Raw genomic sequence first — 20,434 nt, forward strand, 5'->3', positions numbered from 1 at the left:
CAGGCAGGCATGAGGTGGTCTGATGTTGTGAAAAAGCATGAGTTTGGGGCCTCAGGAAGATCTGAGTTAAAATCTATACTCAGATGTTTAGTAATTGTGAACTTGATTAACTTTCTGAGCCCCAGTTCCTTATCTGTAAAAACAGGGTAATAATACAACCTTACCTTTAGGGTTGTTGTCTTAAACGAGATAATGTTTTTGAGATTTCTTGCTGGGCAGTAGGTTTTCAGTAAGTTGGTTTTTTCTTCCTCTGTATTAATGCTTGAAATATTTTCTAGTAGTGGCAGAAATCCCTAGCAACCCCAAATTTAGAGATATCAAGGTCGTTTAGTCTTAATGTGCACCTGTCCCCTCAAGAATGTAAATTTGAAGTGTCTCCTAAGGTTGGCCAGTTCATCTATTGCTGATGAATTAAAAAGGGGAGGATGGCCTTGGGGGTAATTAGAAAACACTATTTAAAAAAAAAATAAAAGAATAAGCCATTTTAAATAGTTCCACTGCAGTATTTTGAAGGCTTAATGATTGTTATTGATATTTTTTTTTACACCTGTCCCCAGGGAAGGAAAAATATGCAAGATGGTACAAGTGATGGTGAAATTCCAAAATTTGATGGTGCTGCATATGATAAGGACCTGGTGGAAGCCCTTGAGAGAGACATCGTCTCCAGGAACCCAAGTGTTCACTGGTGAGTCTGTTACGTTCTTGAATCACAGCTGCGGAGAAGGCTGTAGGTTGGCTTGGTGTGTCTTGTCTTGCTATCCATTCACCTCCTGATTATGATTTCACCCATAATATGAGTGTGCAGACTTGGCAGAACAATTGTTCTTTCAGAATACAGCCAAGACATTTTCACGTTAATTCGATGTTGACTTAACCAACAAAGGTTGTTAATTGAATAATGTCTTGATTTATAACTGTAGTATGTTTTCACTGATGATTTTATACAGTAAAAATTAGAATACTGTTCTTCCTATAAGAATAATTTCCTAAGTGAAAAACAATTCAAAGAGCTGCTAATGACCATAAATCAAAGGTGACCCCAAATAAGCATGAAACGTGGCTGTTCTTCCAAAGGGATGACATAGCAGATCTGGAAGAAGCTAAGAAGTTGCTGAGGGAAGCTGTCGTCCTTCCCATGTGGATGCCTGACTTTTTCAAAGGGATTAGAAGGCCGTGGAAGGTGAGAATTTATTAAAATAATATAGGCATAAAACTGCAGCTTGCATGATAAAGAAAGCCAGCATTGTTGTTTCCTTATGCATTTATTAACATGGTCTGTAAAGGTTGGGGGAGGCTGGTATGTACCTCAGGTACCTGGATAAGGATTTGTGGTTGAGATGCTGCCTCTGCCTGGCAGAAGAGGGGTTGGGAGTGTTGATGCTGTCATCTTTAAAGTCACTTCCCTCAGGGGCGCTGAGCTGGAGACGAATTTTAAGAATTTTCCAGGTGTCTGTTTCTGTAATGGAAAGTTAGCAAGCAAATTAAATAGTAATAGTACATAGTCATAGAATAAGTGTTTGATCAAATAAATATCTTTTTAAAAGCTGACCTGTTTCTCAGTAATTAATTATTTTGATCACTTCATCTAGGCCAGGTATAAATTCTCAGAGGTAATGAGAATGTTTAGATCTTTCTAGCTTGCCCTGTGCTTTGTAGTCTAAAGCCTGCCCAGGACTCGCGCCTCCCAAGTTCGGTGCTTTCACTCCAGTGTATTAAAAAAGCCCTTCCAACAGCTGCTGCCTGAACTGTTTTTGGTCTTAGCCATAGGCAGAGTCTTGCTTTGCTCTGACTGGCAGAATGAAATAAAAGCATGATCTTGCTTTGCCCCTTCTAGATTAGCTGGAAGGTCTTTTATGTTCTCAATACCTCCTCCTCGTTTGTGCCCAAAAGGAGAAAGGAGGAGAAATTGTGTTTATATCATGGCATTTTGCTTGCCTCTCACAACTTAAAAGCTTCTATAGACTGTTTGTTATCAGTTCAGTTCAGTTCAGCCGCTCAGTCGCATCCGACTCTTTGCAACCCCGTGGATTGCAGCACACCAGGCCTCCGTCTCCATCGCCAGATTGTGGAGTTTACTCAAACTCATGTCCATTGAGTTGGTGATGCCATCCAACCATCTCATCCTTGGTCGTCCCCTTCTCCTCCTGCCTTCAGTCTTTCCCAGCATCAGGGTCTTTTCCAGTGAGTTAGCTCTTCGCATCAGGTGGCCAAAGTATTGGAGTTTCAGGTTCAACATCAGTCCTTCCATTGAATATTCAGGACTTATCTCCTTTAGGATGGACTGGTTGGATTCCTTGCAGTCCAAGGGACTTTCAAGAATCTTCTCTAACGCCACAGTTCAAGGTGCTTGGCTTTCTTTATAGTCCAACTCTCACATCCATACTACTGAAAATCCCAGAGCTTTGACTAGACGGACCTTTGTTGGCAAAGTAGTGTCTCTGTTTTTAATATGCTGTCTAGCTTAGTCATAACTTTCCTTCCAAGGAGTAAGCGTCTTTTAATTTCATGGCTACAATCACCATCTGCAGTGATTTTGGAGCTCAAAAAAAATAAAGTCAGCCACTGTTTCCCCATCTATTTGCCATGAAGTGATGGGACTGGATGCCATGATCTTAGTTTTCTGAATGTTGAGCTTTAAGCCAACTTTTTCACTCTCCTCTTTCACTTTCCTCAAGAGGCTGTTTAGTTCTTTTTCACTTTCTGCCATAGGGTGGTGTCATCTGCATATCCAAGATTATTGATATTTTTCCTGGCGATCTTGAGTCCAGCTTGTGCTTGTAATATCTATTTGTTATAGATATCTATTTGTTTTAGATATAGATATCTATTTGTTACAGATATTACTAATTTAGGGAACTTAGTACCATAAATTTCCCCCTTTATAATAACTTTAAAAATAATGTTTAAAAGAAATACTAAGGCCTTCATAAAATAGGTATTTAAAGGGGTTTTAAAACACCTGGAATGGTAGGTGTATCCTCCCTAGCATGACAAGTCCTGTGTCCTAAAACCAGCCTGGGGAGGAATAGTTTCAGGGAGAAGGGAATGAATGGGTATTGGCATCAAAGGTCAGAGGGAGAAGAGAAGCTGTGAGTTAAAAAGTGACCATTGGGTTAGTCAGGTATTTTTAGTGAAGCAGTGGAGGCAGAAGTCAGACTGTAGCTCATGAAGAAACAGTAAGCATAAAACATTTCTTTAAGAAGCTTGGTCAGGAAGGGAGAGGGAGAGGTAGATAGTCATTAGAGCATTTGTAGGGTCAAGTGAAGGATTTCATTTTTCAAATAAACAGGAGAGGAGATACAGGAAAGAGAGGAGACAGTTGAAGGGATAACATCACGAGGAGGTGACGTGTTTGAATGCTGTCCTGTATCTGTGAGCTATGTTTGTGCACAGATGCTGACACTGGAAATCATCTGGTCATGGCCATGTTAATGACATTATGAGAACTGGGAGGGCATTAAGAGGACAGTGGAAAGAGAAACAGGGCCTTTTTTGTAGTTGTGCCTATACTATTAGTTGTCTTTACAGTTTTTGAAATGTTAGTCTCACGTATAGTTAAAGGTTTCTTCAAAGCAAAAAAAATTTTTTTATAAAACTAGTGTTTTAAATCGTACTGATCCCTCGTTGTCCTGGGTATCAAAATTCCATAGCTAGAAGCAGGTTTGGACAGTTTCTAAATTTAGAGTTTATGAAACTTTGCTATGCACATAGTTTTCAACGTTTAACTCCTCTAAAGCTTATTAACAAATGGCTCAGAATTCATCTTAAGATCACCAACTATTATGCCAAAAAAATGTAGTGTTAAGTATATATCTTAACTCTCACTGAAAGTGTTAGAAGAAAATGGTAAGTATTTAAAAATCTTCTAGTCTAAAGGACTGGAAGATTAGTGTTCTTGGATAATTTGTACTCCTCAATTTATTTTTATAGAATACTTCTGTTTATTTGCTTTCAAAGGTGAGAAATAACTAAAATTTAGATTTTAGTCTATATTTGGCTTTTTCATTACTAACAGTGTTTTATGTAAACTATTAACTGTCCAGCACAGTTAAAATGATAGCTAATTTGATTGTTTGAATCACCACTAGATTTTAGCTGCTTTATAAGCTGATAAATGGATCTTTATTTCTGATCTAAATTATATATTATGTGTTGTGAAGGATAGGTTTTGTGCCTAAGGAGGGCAAAGGATATATAATTCTGCTCCATGTGATAGAAAATGTCATCTATTTTCATTGCTTAAACAGAGCAGTCAGTCTTAAGCTGTGCCCAAGACCATCCATGTTTGTCTTCTGCCAGGGCCTCTCCAGATGTCCCAGGCAATTCCTTGTTGTCTGGGCCCATTGTTAGCCCAGCTCTGAGTACCTCTGATACCTTTGAGGCATTCTGTGAAGTAATTCGTCATTTTAGTTTTTCCTGTCTATAAAATGAAACGTGTCAAATGCACCATGATTTTACTGTGACAGTTGAACTTCTCTTTTGATGGGAAGAGGTTCGTGTACATTATTAGCTGATGATATTTTATAAGAAAGCATTTTAATCTAATAAATCACTTAATACATCTTTTGAAATTTCAGGGAGTGCTGATGGTTGGGCCCCCAGGCACTGGTAAGACCATGCTGGCTAAAGCCGTGGCCACCGAGTGCGGCACAACCTTCTTTAATGTCTCCTCTTCCACACTGACGTCTAAATATAGAGGCGAATCTGAGAAGTTGGTTCGTCTGTTGTTTGAAATGGTGAGTGATGATATGTTTGGGTTTCAGAGTCCCATTTGTTATAGGCACATGGTTATCCCTGTAACCTAGATCCATTCACCTAGGTATCTTTTTAAAAAAGGTCAAGTGTAGTTGTTTCAGAGTTCTTGACACTAGTTAAGACATGAGGTGGTGAGTTTTGTGGAGTGGCTCTTGTGTCTTCAGCTTGCATTCCTCTCTGAGGTTGAAGCCCCGTGGCATCCCATCCAGGGAGGGTGGAAGAGACTTTGGAAATGTGTGTAGTTTGGAGGATATTTCTGGCTCTGTAATGAGTGGGTTGAGCAGAAGTATATTTTAATATATATTTTGAAAACCAGTTAGGAATTGATCTACCATTAAAGTTTGTTCCTTTTCATAAACATTTGCAATAGTTACTTAGGAATGTATATTTGAGGATACATTGATGATTTATCTTTAGGAGCATTTTGTATTATGGAAGTTTTCAAACACAGAAGTAGAAAGATAGGACCATGAATCCTTGTGTATCTGTCACCTGACTTCACCAACCGTATAACTTACCTTTTATTTTTAGGATTTTCCTTTTCCTGATATGATTAACATATCAGTAACCAAAGAGTGGCATTAAAGCAATGAGAAATTTCTGCTCTTGTTTACTGTTGTTTTAGATAGAGGAAAATGGCATTTTAGAAATTCAGTTTATATTATGAGCTCATTAAATGATTTCTTTCAAATATTTTCACAAAGGCTAGGTTTTATGCCCCCACCACGATCTTCATTGATGAGATAGATTCTATCTGCAGTCGAAGAGGAACCTCTGATGAACATGAGGCAAGTCGCAGAGTCAAGTCTGAGCTGCTCATTCAGATGGATGGTAATTGATAATTAATGCCTCAAAACTATTGTAGTTCCCTTTTTGAATTTTGTGTAGATTGATTTTTTGGAAATTCTCAGTGAATGGACCAGAAGGCCCTGGAGTTTATTTGTAGTCATTTGTTCATCCACCCAGTTGTTCATTTCTTCATGCACTCAGAAGGCGTCTGCTGCATACTTGTACCGTTTCAGGTTCTGAGGTTACAAAGAAAAGGAATGTCATGCCCTTCAAGGGGCTTACTGTTTAGAGATGTGGTCCAGGGTCCCAGAGGTCTTTAAAACTCCTAAAAGGTGTGCAAATGCTGAACTACTTTCATAATAATATCAAGATGTTGCTTACTTTTTTCACTCTCGTTCTCTTGTAAGTAAAACAGTGGAGACTTTCAGAGGGTATAAGACATGTGGAATATCACAGTAGGTGAAAGGCTGAAGCAGATATGAGAATCCACCTCTTCTCTGTTGAGTCAAACATTAGAGAGATTTGCAGAAATGCAAAAAAAAAAAAAAACAAAAACCAGCCTTCTTACTAATTCTTTTTGGTTTTAAAAAACAGTTATTTTTCATAAACTATGTTAACTATGTTAATAAATAATGTATTTTTTATTGTTAAAATGAATTAATATTTTTTAAGTCTCAGTATTAGTTTTTAATAATAAGTGTTGAATATTCATATACTCCACACACACAAAAACTCTATGAGGCTCAGTAATCTTTAAAGGTGTAAAAAGGATTCTGGGACCAAAAAGTTTGAGAACCACTGTTCTAGTTGAGAAGCAGGCACTTCATAGACAATTACAATATATCGCTAGTACTGTAGTAGAACTGAACTCTGAGTGTAGTGAAAACACAATAGGAGGGGTACCACCCGGACAAAGGGAATCATAGAAGGGAATAGCCAAGGGGCTTTGAAGTATTGGTAGAAGTTATTCAGATTAAGAAGGAAAGGCTTTGGGGAGCCATTGAAGGAAGAGAGTAATGGGCCCAGAGCTGCTCTTTAGAGATATGTGACTCTGATTGCCAGGCACTGTAAGAGGTATAAAATAATTCAGTACTAGGAGGCCCTTCCCTCAGTGAGTTTACCATTTTTGTGTCTGTCGAAGTATAAAAGAAAGGAATGTCTGTGTTGTATTTTTTTTGCAAGGAGGAATGTGGAGGAAAACACAAAAACATTTAAAAACATCACCAAATACAAATTTAGTAGCTGAATTTTATTGCTGGGTATTTGTGACCATTAGTTGGACAGCTTAACTCTTTATAATAATGATTGAAATAAGAGTTTAGTAATTTATTAAGAAAATACCATTGAATTAAGTTGTTTTAAATCTACTACTTTGTTATATCAGACTCAAAATTCATATCGATAAAGTTTGTGAGTTTTTAATAATTTTTTTTGTTTATTCTCCAGAGTTTCCATTCTGTAAACCTGGTTTTTTGTTCTAAAATTTTAATTCTGAGAAGATAAACCCTGTGTCCATATATTTGGTTTTGTGTAAAAAGAAATGGTTATTTTCAGTAGCAATTGATTATTACATTCATTCTGAAATTTCTTGTTTATTTTTTCTCAGTCACATATATTAGAAGGACAAAATTATTGCAGTATAATGTCTCTCAAAATTATGATTGCATGCTATTATTAAATAAATGTGAACCCTATTCTGTTCTCCTTTCTCGAGAAAAACAGAGTAATAACTAAAAAATTCATGATTAAAAAAAATAAAGTAGTAAAACAGCATAATCTCCCTTGCCTCCTCTTTGTAGAGGAAAAACACACAAAAAGATTACAGAAAAAAATTAGATTTTCTTATTGGATTAGACTTCTGCAGTAGACTGTGGGAATTCTTCTACCTCTTTGTCTCCTCTGTGGATCTGTCTGGTTTCTGACACCACACAGGTGAGAAGGACCACATCATGTTTGTCACTGAGCCTCCCACCAAGTCTATAGCTGATGCTTAGAAGTACTGGTTGAATGAAAGAATAAGGGACTGTAAGAAAAATGCTCTTCTTTACCCTTGTTGTCCATAGGAGTAGGAGGAGCTTTGGAGAATGATGATCCTTCCAAAATGGTCATGGTATTGGCTGCCACTAATTTCCCATGGGACATTGATGAAGCATTGCGGAGGAGATTAGAAAAAAGGATATATATACCTCTGCCAACAGGTGTGATGCCTTCCTTCTACTCTATTTTGATCTTTCTTTTACTCCTTGTTACCTTTCTCTGTTTCTCTAAGTCTTCATTCTGTTGGCATTCTGCTTATAGAAGTTTATAAATAACCAATTTGCTATTTTTGGAGACAGAGGCTACAGTGAAGTTTCTACATTCAGGGCGGTGTTGTTTTTTTCCCCCATGGAACATGCTTTATTTTATTTAATACTAATACAACCCTGTTAGGTAGGGAATGTTGATCCCACTTCACAGGTGACCAGTGTTCCCAAGGTCCCAGACCCAGGTGTAATAATAGCTGATATTTGTGTGCTTATACTGTGCTCTCTGCTGTCTTAGCTCCTCGATGTACTTACCCAGTACTCCTGTGTGAGAGAAAATATATAATTAGAAAGATAATTGATGACAGAATTTTATAAACTGCTGAGGAAAGCTTAGCTTGGGGGGAAAGATACTAGTTGATGGTACAAAGGCAGAGATTCAGCTTTCTTTGAAATATTGGAGAACATTGACATGGCTGACTGTTGAGATTTTTTTTTCTAAACTTATTTTCCTGTATGAAAAGGTTATGTCCATCGTGGGTAATGACTTTTAGGTGCTTCTCTTTGCTTATTACTAGTCTGAATGTGTGTACCTCGTGACCATAGAACTGGAGAAATTGCTTTCTCCTAAAGGGCTCCCAAACAAATAATCATAATCAGAACTCCACTATTTCTAACTTCTTTCATCTGTGTTAATTAATTTCACAGGTGTTTATTTAGCTCTTTGCTATTTGAAGGACATTTATTATTAGGTATTGTGTCAATATAATGTGTGACCCTTGTCCTTAGAGAGTTCCTGTATGGTTGGAAGGGAGCCATGCACCTACCCAGTTTAACTGCAGTGAAACCAGGGAACACGTGATACTGGGGTTGCCCATAGTCTTTTGGGTGGAAATGAAGAATAGTAAATTCTGACTGAGGTGCTGAGGGGAGACTTCATGGAGGAAGTTGCATTTTTCACTGAATTTCCATAGAGAGGGTTGGAAACAGAGGCATGGCTGCTTGAAAATGAGTAGACAGCTATTGTGGGATAATCTGGTGGGATAGAAGGGTGTTGAAGAATCTGATGGGTAAAGGGTATGGAAGAGACAGAACTATAAAGAAATGTGGGAAGACAATAGGCCTGAAAGAACGGTTTAGAAATCTAGAGTAAAAGGAATGGAAAGAAAAGTAGATTTAGAAAGTTAAAAAAATTGAAGGACATTTTATGAACAAAATCTGTGCCATGAAAAGACGTTTTTAGTTGGAAAAAGCAAGAAGTACAGGAATGAAAATAGATAAAACAAGAAAAGCCACCCAAAAAGGCATATTGTAAGATACGTAATTTACATAAAGAAATATGCAGATTTATTTTAGATTGAGAGGCAATTAGAACTTGATGGCAAGGAAAGGCAGTGGATGGGTTACTCTTGCCATTGCAAACAGTCTTGTTTTACTCACAGAGTCTGTGGATCAGGAATTTGGATAGGGCACCGCAGGGATGCTGTGTGTGTCCCCTCATGTCTGGGGTCACAGCTGGAAGGTCAGCAGAGGAGGTGACTCCACGCCGAAGCCTGACTTGTCTGGAGTGTCTCCACCTGGGGCAGAGGCCTGGGGCCTCAGGTGGAGCACCTCTGTGTGTTACTTGGGGTTATTCCACGTGGCCTGGGCTTGTTCAGGCATGGCGGCCTCAGCTGATCACGTTTCATACATGGTAGCTCAGGGCCTCAGGTGTGATTGTTCCACTGGGAAAGGTAGACAGTGAGGTTTTTTTTGAGCTGGCCGTAGAGGTCAGGTAGTGTCATCTCTTGGTACCCTGGGTAGAAGCATTTACAAGTCCACCCATTTTCAGGTGGAGGGGAATGAGACCACCAGTGGGTGGGGATGGACACCACGTTGTAGAAGTGCATGTAGATGAGAGGCTGTCACACCATCTTGGTGACTACCGTCTGCCGTGGTCAACAGGAGGAGGAAGTCAGGTAACAGGCTCGGGTGGAGCTTGGCCGCTCACTGAGTACTTGATGCATCTGAATGACGGCAGCAACCTCCTGTCAGCCTGACGACCGCCTTTCTCCAGCACCTTCATTTAGTTATGCTTTGCTTTTAGACTCACCTCCCTAAACCACCAGGGCATCACAGAGTCTCTTAGACTTCAAATGATTCTTATTTCCTATCACATCAGGGTTAGAGTGCTTCTTTTAAGCTCTCTTTTCAATACCTTATCTTTCTTTTTTGTGTCTGTTTGCATTTCTTAGTATTCTGTTGTACTTTTCTACTTACATTTTTTTCACGCATGCTTCTTTCTACTCTCATGTCACGGTTTACAGTGCTCTCATTTCCCAGGGTGTTTTCTCTCTTCCTTTCTATTTAAATTTTATTGGTTTTTCTGAGTCAATGAAAACACACCAGTTCTTTGAGGTCTTCTTTGCCCTGGCCTGTCTCCCTGTGTGGGCTCCACTCCCTTGGCCGTTTCCTCTATGTTGTCCATCTCGCAGTTGGTCCTTTATAGAAGGGCTCTGGCTTTCTCTGTCTCCCTCTAGTCCTGTTTGTTGATTGACTGGGGGTGGTGGGACAATGACCACTTACTGCGTGCTGCCTATGGGCTGCGCCTTTCAGGTGTTAGCTCATGGCGCGGGGCTCGTGAGGTCGATTCTCTTCTCACCTTTCCTCGTGAGAGCCTGAAGCCCCGAGGGTTAGGTGTCCTCCCAGGGCAGCAGAGCTGGATGTGTGCCCGGCCCCGGAGCACATGCTGGTTACCCGCCGTGCTGGACGGCCTCGGGTACTCAGGAAGAATTGTTACTACAAGTGTGTGATCCATCTGACAGTGTTTATTTAAATTTCAAATGTGTACTAACTTGGTCATGTAGCGTTAACAGTTCTTTATGGTGTTGTTGCCACATTAACCCCTCATTAAATCCTTTCACAATGTCATTAAGTATCATTAATTCAGTTTTATAGAGGTGATAAATCCTACTTAGACTCTTCTAACAAATCATGGATAGAATCAGTGTCAAAAGTTACTTTCCCCACGTCATGGTCACTGGGGGAGAGGAGTGTGCTGCCTACTGAGCTTCAGTCCTACAAGGCCTTCACGTAGGAGCAGGCTTAGGCCCCAGAGTTCCTTGAAGTTGGCTGTTGGGAGTTTTATTTCTGTGGAAGAACACGTTAGGTTAAACTCAGTGTTTTAAGTTCTTAGGACAGGCCACAGTAAAACATTCTGATTTACAAACACGGTGATGTTCTAGTACTGGGACTAAAAGAGCAAAGTGATGTTCATTCACTAACATCCACCTGCTGTGTGTGGAATGCTACCAACTGCATTGGAGCCTAGAGTTTCAACTTAAGAATTTAGCGGGGACACAGTTCAGCCCATAATATCCATTATGTGGTCATACCACAATTACCCATCATGTTATTTGATGGCTGTTAATGCTTATTTCCAGGTTTAGGCTGCTCTGGGCATTCTTCTATGTGCTGTAGTGATGCCAGTGCCTAAGTTTCCTTAGGCCATGATGGAGCATTCCGTCCTAGGAGCGAATTGCTGGGTCGTGTAACATAGCTGAAACATCAGTAGATAAATCCAGTCTGTCTTCCAAAGTGGTTGCTCTACATCAGTGTCTCTTTTGCTGTCTCGTATACATGGTTATTGTTACCATTTTTCTAAATTCCATATATATGTGTTAGTATACTGTATTGGTGTTTTTCTTTCTGGATTATAGAACAGTCTTTTGGACTCTGTGGGAGAGGGAGAGGGTGGGATGATTTGGGAGAATGGCATTGAAACATGTATAATATCATATATTAAATGAGTCGCCAGTCCAGGTTCGATGCACGATACTGGATGCTTGGGGCTGGTGCACTGGGACGACCTAGAGGGATGGTATGGGGAGGGAGGAGGGTTCAGGATGGGGAACACATATATACCTGTGGCGGATTCATTTTGATATATGGCAAAACCAATACAATATTGTAAAGTTAAAAAATAAAATTAAATTAAAAAAACAAAGTGGTTGCTCTAGTGTACACTCCTCCCAGCAGCATGTGAGAGTTCCCATAGTGTACATTTCTCCGCCGCTTAGTCTTGTCAGACTTCTAAATGTGTACCAGTGCTTATTGTGGTTTACTTTGTCTTTCCTTTACTATTAAGGAATTTGAACATCTTTTCCTTTACTGATTGGCCATTTGAATTTTGTGATATATGTGTTCAAGTTTTTTGCCCATTTTTCTGTTAGGTGGTCTGACTTTTTCTTACTGATTTGTAGGAATTCTTTAACTATTTTAGATATAAGTTTTTTGTTTCGTCTGTTGTATTTCTCAAACTCTGTAGATTGTGTGTTTTCACTGGGTTTATAAGCCATGTCTTTTGATGAACAGGAGTTCCTGGTTTTAATATGGTCAGTTTATTAGTCTTTTTGTTTGTAATCGATTTATTTTATGGCTTATGAATACTTACTCCAAAGTCATTAGGGTAGATTCCTGCTTTATCTTCTGAAATGCTTATGAATTTGCATCTTATATTTAGATCAGTAATACATCTGGCACTGATTTTTATGTATGGTGAGGTATGACCCAATTTCATTTTTTTCCTTCTGTGAATAGTCACTTCTGGTGTCATTTATTGAAAAGATGCCTTTTCCTCCCACTGCCTGAATCAGGTGTCCACACTGTATGCCCTGCTCTGCTTCTGGGCTTCCCATTCTCTATCCTGGATCTGTTCGTCTGCCTCTGCAAGAGTGTTACAGAGATTTGAATCTTATTGCTCTGTAGTAGGGGAGAAGGCAATGGCACCCCACTCCAGTACTCGTGCATGGAAAATCCCATGGACAGAGGAGCCTGGTGGGTTGCAGTCCATGGGGTCACTAGAGGTCAGACACGACTGAGCGACTTCACTTTCACTTTTCACTTGCATGCATTGGAGAAGGAAATGGCAACCCACTCCAGTGTTCTTGCCTGGAGAATCCCAGGGACGGGGGAGCCTGTGGGCTGCTGTCTATGGGGTCACACAGAGTCGGACACGACTGACGTGACTTAGCAGCAGCAGCAGCAGCTCTGTAGTAGAGCAGTTCCTCCCACCTTGCCTTTTTTCTTCCAGAGTGTCTTGGTTATTCTTGGTTCTTTCCATTAACATTTTCATATCTATCTGCCTGTCAGGTTCAAACGTACCTGATGGAGTGTTTTATTGGAATGCCTTAACTCTGTAAGATCATCTGGGGGAGAACTGTCAGTGTCGTGAAAGACGGCACAAACAGAACAACACTGGGGAACTGTTTTAGACTGAAGAAAATTAAAGAGACAATAACTTAATGCCATCTGTAATTTAGGTCTTTAAGAAAGGAATGAAAGCCTGGGCCAAATGTGGACATTTCAGTCTGGATTGTGTATTAGATAATCCTCACATACCGGTGTTAAATTTCCTGCTTAGTGAGATGATTGTATGGATACCTTTGTTCCTAGGAGACACTGCTGAGTAATTTAAGGTACAGTGTTGTGATGCCTGTAGCTCCTCACAGTTGATAAGGTAGGGGAGTAGAGGAGAAGGCAAGGGGGTGATAACTGGGTGACAGCTGGGGGATCTAAAGAAAAGGTAGATGGTGTTCACTGAGTCTGTTTTTACTTGAAATTTTTAAATTTTCAAAATAAAAATTGAGAGAATTAAATTTCATTTTGCCTATTAGAAAATAATAGAGAGCCACATCTGAACTAATTTTCCATCATCTTAGTGTGCTGTATTAAGCAGATTTGCCACAAAAACTGGTGGTAAAACAGCAGGATGGTTCCGGCTTACTTCATACACATTTTCAGTCTCATTGGAACAACGAATGTCTGGGAGCTGGCTCTCTATTAAAAAAATATATTAATCAGCGTTTTGTGCCAATTGCTAATTTCTAGGAAAAGAAAACTAGATTAAAAAAAAAATACTGATTAGAGTTCTAGAAAGCTTTTCCTGTGTCGTACTAGAAGATGAGCAAAGTAACTCAGGAGTTATACTCCATGCGCTCTAGTTTCATAAAACTAGGCTAAGTACATTTTTGTTTTTACAAAAGCATTTCTGGTGCTAGAATACTAATGTTTTTATTTTTCATAAAGGGTCTCAAACCCTTTGTTCTCATGGCAAGTGTCTTCACAATCTTGTAGGAAAACTCCAAGTTTTGTTTCAGTTATTAGTCATTGCAGCTAAGGCCCACAGGAAGTTACATGATTCCAGGTCATGGGGTAAATCAGTATTATCTGTAGACTCAGAGTTATTTACTCTTCTTTGCATTAGACTCTGTTTCTTTTCCTGAATGTTAATAGATGATTTCTTAACAAAATGGTTTGTAAAGTAAAATATCTAACAGTAGCAAAAAAATCTTTTAATAGCAAAAGGAAGAACTGAGCTTCTGAAAATTAATCTTCGTGAAGTTGAGCTGGATCCAGATATTCAACTGGAAGATATAGCAGAGAAGATTGAGGGGTACTCTGGTGCTGATATAACTAACGTTTGCAGGTATTTTTTTTTTTAATGGTCTGTGACCTTTTTGTATTAGTTGTTTTCTGTGACACTTCACTGGTCATTGTTAGATGAATAGTTATATAACAATATGTTCACCTTGTACCTTTGATTTTTAAGAAATTGTTTTGCCTAACTTGGTAATAATAACTTCAACAACCTGAGATTAATTTAGCCCTAAATTGGAGCCTCACTACATCAACATAAAATAATATCATTTAGTTTGGGTTGGCATTATTTTACTACACACAGATGAAGAAAAGTGATCAATTATATATATATATATATATATGTAAATATCCCTTTCAGTTTAGTAACATAACTTTTAGACAGTTCACATCACTCAAGAGGATTTTTTTTTAGTACTTAACTTTCCTGACAACACTTAAATTGACATCAGTAAAAACCATGATATCTATGTTACTCATTTTTTCTACGATTACCTTTCTGTGTGCATCTAAGTTTAGTGGCACTCTGTAAGCTCGTAACAGCTTCTACTATTGCTATAGTAAAATGTATAAAAATGTGAAATTTTGATTGGCTTGGCTGCCCGTTAGCTATCTTGTGAGCAGTCATTGTCTACTTAACCTGCATAATTATTTACAAGTGATCAAGAATAGAGTTGAAAATAGGATCTGGAGAAGCCAGATTTTACTTCTTCACTTGCCCACAAATATTCCCTGTGGGGAATTCCATATCTACTGTTTGTACATGTATTCATGCTCCAGGGAGAAAGGTTCTTGACTTTTCTTCCTACGCTTAGATTGTAGACAAACTGGCATAAGATTTAAGTTATCCTAACATTATCCTTATATTTATTTCCAAGTCCGCAATTCCGTATTTCATAATTCCCCTTCAGTTTCCTAGATTTCTGGGCTGTCTGTGAAGAGCAAGTGAGGGAAAAGAAAATTCAGCACCATCTGAGCCCAACCTAGACTTTTAGGATTCACCAACAGTCCCTTTTATGGTTAAATCCTTAGCACCCTGTCTTCACCTTTCCTGAACCCTCAGAATGTCTCTGAAGTGGAAAATTCTGAGTGGCATCATAAAAACATGTAAAAATGATCTTTTGAATGTGTTCCCTTAACTTTATCATAATAGATGAAACATTCACAACAGTAAATTCTCACTGATCCTGGTATGTTTTTAGGGATGCATCCTTAATGGCCATGAGACGGCGAATCAACGGTCTCAGTCCAGAAGAGATCCGTGCACTCTCTAAAGAGGAGCTTCAGATGCCCGTGACCAGAGGAGACTTTGAATTGGCTCTTAAGAAAATCGCAAAGTCTGTCTCTGCAGCAGACTTAGAGAAATATGAAAAGTGGATGGTAGAATTTGGATCTGCTTGAATTTCTGTCAGCTCTTTCATTTCTGGTATTTTTGTCTATAAAATGTGAAGAAATTCCAGCAATTTAAAAAAAAAAAAAACAGGTTTGGAACTTTTCATTGGAGAGATTTTTCTCTGAAAGGAAAACAATTTAAAACCACAAAGAGTATACATGTAGTTGAGAAATAAGAAAAGCCTACACAGAGAGCCTGACATTCACATATCCATGCGTTACGATTGCACACCCGCACCAGAGCACGGAGGGCTGAAGAAAGTGACCCATGTGCTGTTGTAGAAACTTGTTTACAGAACATCTAGAAGGAACTGTGTTTCTGACTTTGCATTTTTTTTCCTCTTCTTTGCTCTGAACATGAAGGACCTGTTTCTGTTGACTTTTAGCGTCAGAACAGGGTTTGTGTCAGAACTGTTGTGAAGAGTGATAGTTTTGGAATAAATAATGAATCTGCTAGTTAAACCTTCAGCATTCAACCACTACTGTTAGAGGCTGTTATACCGTTTGAATGTTTACCTTCCCTTCCCTCACCATTTCCTCCACTAGCTATTTAATCACTTATTGAGCTTTGTGGGGGTGTATAGCTTCATGCTTTGTGGTTTTTGAATCATCTTGCCAGGTGGCTCCTCTGGTCTGGAGTATTTTTGCTGGCAGTACTTCATATTGGAAGGGCGGGAAAAGTATCATGTTTGCATAAGACCTTCCTCTTCGTTCTAGACTTCTGAGTTTGTTTTCACTCTTCTTTCAATAAGTTCAACAGATCAACCCTTGCTCTAACATTGTTTTTTGCTGAATTTGCCTTTCGTATTCTAAATAAATGCTTTGGTATTCTAAACAAGTCCACTCTCTTGTGGCTAATGCAAAACAAAGCAAACTCTTTATGGTTTCTGGACAGCTTGTTTATTAACAAAACAGCATCGTGCGTAATGAATGATGTTCAGTTGAACATTTAGAAACCGTTCCTTGTCTAGGTTGAGTGCTTGTATGCACACTAAGGTTAGGTTAGAAATCTGCCTTGCTCATTCACTTCAGCAGGAATTAGACAAGAAGGAGGCCAGAAAAAGAGAGGCTGTGTATCTAGTTATGAGTAGCCGAATGTTAGTTTTTAAAAATTGTTATTTTGACTGGGCAACCTATGCTTTGATAGTCAAGCTTTAAAAAAAATTGTATTGGATGGTATCCTGAATTTTCAATTTTAGACAGTAGCTAATAGTTTAACTAAAAATAATACAGCTTTTTTCACAGTTGAAGATAACTTAGCAGCTTGCTTAGGAGCTTTTGCCCTACTAAGAACTATGTAATTTTTAGATAAGTCTGACTCTGACCTGCAGTATTCATCTGATGCTTTAAATCGCCCTCCCCCTTTCCTCTGAGGCATAGATTAGAAGAATTAAAATCATGAGATATCATGATTTTAATTGAATTAGTTCATCTTAATTCCTTTTATTCATGAACTTTTAAAAATAAATAATCCCACTAACATAATCTTGCAGACTATTGCCAGCCAGTAGCTAATTTTTTTCATGAAGTCCAAGGGGTCATGGTTAAAACCTGTGTTTTGATTGCCAAAAATTTTGTATATGCTAGTTGATTAGTTAGACCATATTTCTAGATTTTATGTTATTTGTCTTGGCTTCTGTTTCAATTTTTCCTGACTTCTTCATGCATAATAACATAATAATTGTGGTTTTTTAAAAAACTGTCAGTTGGTTAGTTCCTGGGAGCTTGTCTTCACTGTGTTCCGTCAGTCGTGTGTGCTTTTTCACTTCCCTGGTTTTTCTGTAGAGGATGGTGAATGCTCGGTATGTCTTAACCCCTTAAAGGATCCTGGCTCTAGCTAATGAAAATGAAAGGCACAGTAACCTGTGTGTGCTTTGGAAAGATTATATATGAAAGTTTTTCTCTCTTCAAATTTGCTTTAAAATTAGAACTGGAATCCATTTGCTTGAACAATACAACTGTTATAGACCTGGCTGTTTACAAGAACCATTTTTGCCATTTCCCAAGCTACATGTTTATTGTGAACATGTACACATGGAATCGTGGAGAACCTGTAAACCTGTTACATGTTTATTGCAAACATTTTGCTTGGATAATTCCTTTGTTTTTAGAAGGAAATTAATATTCATGAAATGTGCCACACAAATGGCTGAAACCTTCTATAAATCCAAGTAGAAAGTAGATGTTGGCGTCCCAAATTTTGTCTTCTAGTCAGCAGCATCGTCAGCAGTCCAGAATGACCAGATACGTGTTGGGCTTGGACCTCTGCCTCCAAAAATGCCAGGACAGCTTGGAAGAAGTAGCATGCTATGTTCTAGCTGCCTGTGGGGGCTTTGTTTGGGCTCTGGAGATTGCACTTTTTATGATGTGATATTTGACTGTCAAAAAGTAGGCTGAAATCACTAATTATTCAAAAAAATGAGCAAGTGTCTGGTGAATCTACTGTAAACAAACATATAGCTGCTACACCAGGAAAAATACACCGCCCAGATTTTCAATATAATTGTCACTCTTCCACTTCGCTACATGTAGGCTGACTCTTTGAAACATGACATTATTGATGCTGTAGGTTTTGAACAGCTTGAGTTTGAATTCCTTCCTGGGAGGTTTCTGTATACGCTGCTGAATCCATGATGAGAATCATAGATCAGCTGACACTGTTCTGTTTTTACTCTCCTGACCCCAAGGACTTAGAGGTCCAGTGAAGGACAAAGCAGGCATTTGCTTGTCCTGTGGGCTTTGGCTCCTTCTGGGTTGTTTTGATCATTGAGTCTTGGCTTTATAGATTCCCACACTTAGTTTCTCTTGCAAACAGTAAGTCACCTTAGGGTATTTCCTGTGTGATAGGCATAGAATGCTAAGGGTAATTGCTGGCCTTTTCCAAGAAAGGGCCGCTTTAACCCCATAAGGAAGCAATGGTAATCATTCTTTTAACATTCGTTTTGTATCTTCTGTTCCATAACTGTTTTGATTGTATAGATTTGTTTATATACTATATATACTACTTACTTTGTGATGTACATAATATTTATGTGAATTTAAAAATCTGTCACAATAGAAAAGGGTAGGAATTACAGTTGGAAGGCATATTGGAGGAATTCAGATATTTAAACCCCAAATGTTTTAGTCTCATTGCTGCTAACTTTTTTTTCTGAAAAAGCTAAAACCACATTATAATTACTGTGTTTACTTATTTATACTTTTAAATTAGGCTTTTTATACTTATTTATTTAATTTTTTAGGACATTTGCTTTTAATGTTGTTTTCTCTTGTGGAAACGATATGAATATTTAAAAAATAAAGCCCCTAAGTAACACTTATGTTTTTAAACATTCACAAATTGACAATAATTTTTTGCATTTTTATTAGTTTTTTTTTTTTTGCTCTGAATAACTCTTTAACTTGAGGGATATTTCTAAATTTCCAGTTGACTTGTTAATAAAAACAGGAAAAATATGAAGGTAATGTCATCAGATTTAGTTTTTTATTTTCTCTTTCTCTTTTTTTTATTGATTTTATTATATATATATAAATAACCTAGATTCTGCTTTGTCGCCAGCAGTGTGTATGTTTCTGGAAATTTGGCACAACAAATAGGGAATTAATATGGAGGTTTTCCTCCTATGAAAGGACTCTGATTTTATGGTCAAAATTATAAGACACACTTTTGTTCTGCAAGCTCTGAAATGACTAAATATTACCGTTTGGAAAACCTGAGTCTTTGCACATGTCATTTCCGGAGTCTACCTCAGTTCAGCAAGCTTAGTTTCACGTGGGAATGAACTGAACCATGTTAAAATTCAGGTCATCATCTAGGCAGATTTGTTTTTTGAATCGCTTTCCTTCTCTCTCCTCTCTCACTCACTTTTTTTTTTTTTAACACTGAAAGTTTAATTGAAGATGCTGGTGGTTCTTCCTCTGGCAAAGTCACACCCTCCAGTTGAAGCCTCTGTGAATATCTACATTAGTCTTCCCGCCTCTGTCACGGCGGCTTCCCCACCAGTGCACACTCGTGTGGCAAGGACCTAGCCCTTGCTGTACAAGGGCCTGAGTGCTTCGTGACGACACAGAGGTGGGCATGCGACACGTCCATTCACACGGCAGCGACTGATGCCCTCGGTTAAGGCTGTGCAGACACAGCGTCCAGTAAGATCGCTCTGTGCTGTGACCATTGGTGTTCTGTTAAGATTTTTGTTGCAGTGTCTGTGTCCCAGTGTTTTGAACCTAACTTAAAAAGATGTTTCCAAATTGTACTTATTAGATGTGCTTTTCCTTACATTTTGTGTGGCCACATTGCTAGTTTCACGAGCTGAGCTGTGTCTGTGCATAGAGTGTAATTTGGTAATAAATTTCTAGAGCGTGGCTTGTCGGTGTTTTCTTTGTGGTTCATGTTTGATCTACAGTCTCTAGTCCACTTATTGCCACCAGTGGGAGTAACAAATCCCTCGCAACAAGGGATGACTTTTTCCAGAGTTTTAGTTCTTACAAAATCACATATTGTAAACCCATTATTTTGTGTTTGCCGTGCATTATGCTAATAACTTCAGGCTTGATACAGGTAAGATAAGAATGGCTTTTCAGTTAATTTTCTTTTAACAAATACATTTATCTTCCTTGTGTGGGACCATTTTGCAAAGTGGGTGTTCCATAAGGTGAATTTTCTGGGTGTCTATGTCTTATTTTATGAATCCTCCAAAGCTACTTTTTTAAAAATTCACAGGCTTTATTTTTTGAGCAGTTTTACGTTTACGGAAAAATTAAGCTTGTGTGTCAGTAGAGTTCTCATACACTTCTTCCGTCCTCGCCGCACCCCGCCATTTCCCCTTTTATCGGTGTCT

The 20,434-nt window shown here is 38.6% G+C and overlaps 1 protein-coding gene across 6 annotated transcripts in view; it reads left to right on the top strand.

Moving 5' to 3' along the window:
• Positions 1 to 19,059, top strand: part of KATNAL1 (katanin catalytic subunit A1 like 1) — a 56,929-nt gene extending 37,870 nt beyond the window's left edge. For 5 of the 6 annotated variants that reach the window (XM_055542451.1, XM_055542449.1, XM_055542450.1 and 2 more), the window contains exons 5-11: positions 558 to 685; positions 1,075 to 1,180; positions 4,578 to 4,736; positions 5,460 to 5,586; positions 7,608 to 7,742; positions 14,127 to 14,253; positions 15,407 to 19,059. In XM_055542451.1, the coding sequence (XP_055398426.1) occupies positions 558 to 685; positions 1,075 to 1,180; positions 4,578 to 4,736; positions 5,460 to 5,586; positions 7,608 to 7,742; positions 14,127 to 14,253; positions 15,407 to 15,605 (981 nt within the window). In that variant the 3' untranslated portion in view covers positions 15,606 to 19,059. The remainder of the gene's footprint in view (positions 1 to 557; positions 686 to 1,074; positions 1,181 to 4,577; positions 4,737 to 5,459; positions 5,587 to 7,607; positions 7,743 to 14,126; positions 14,254 to 15,406) is intronic. The other variant, XM_055542454.1, reaches the window with a different exon arrangement.
• Positions 19,060 to 20,434: the final 1,375 nt, after the last annotated feature.

The sequence above is a fragment of the Bubalus kerabau genome, chromosome 12, assembly GCF_029407905.1.
Source record: "Bubalus kerabau isolate K-KA32 ecotype Philippines breed swamp buffalo chromosome 12, PCC_UOA_SB_1v2, whole genome shotgun sequence".
In the NCBI taxonomy this organism is placed as follows: domain Eukaryota; kingdom Metazoa; phylum Chordata; class Mammalia; order Artiodactyla; family Bovidae; genus Bubalus; species Bubalus kerabau.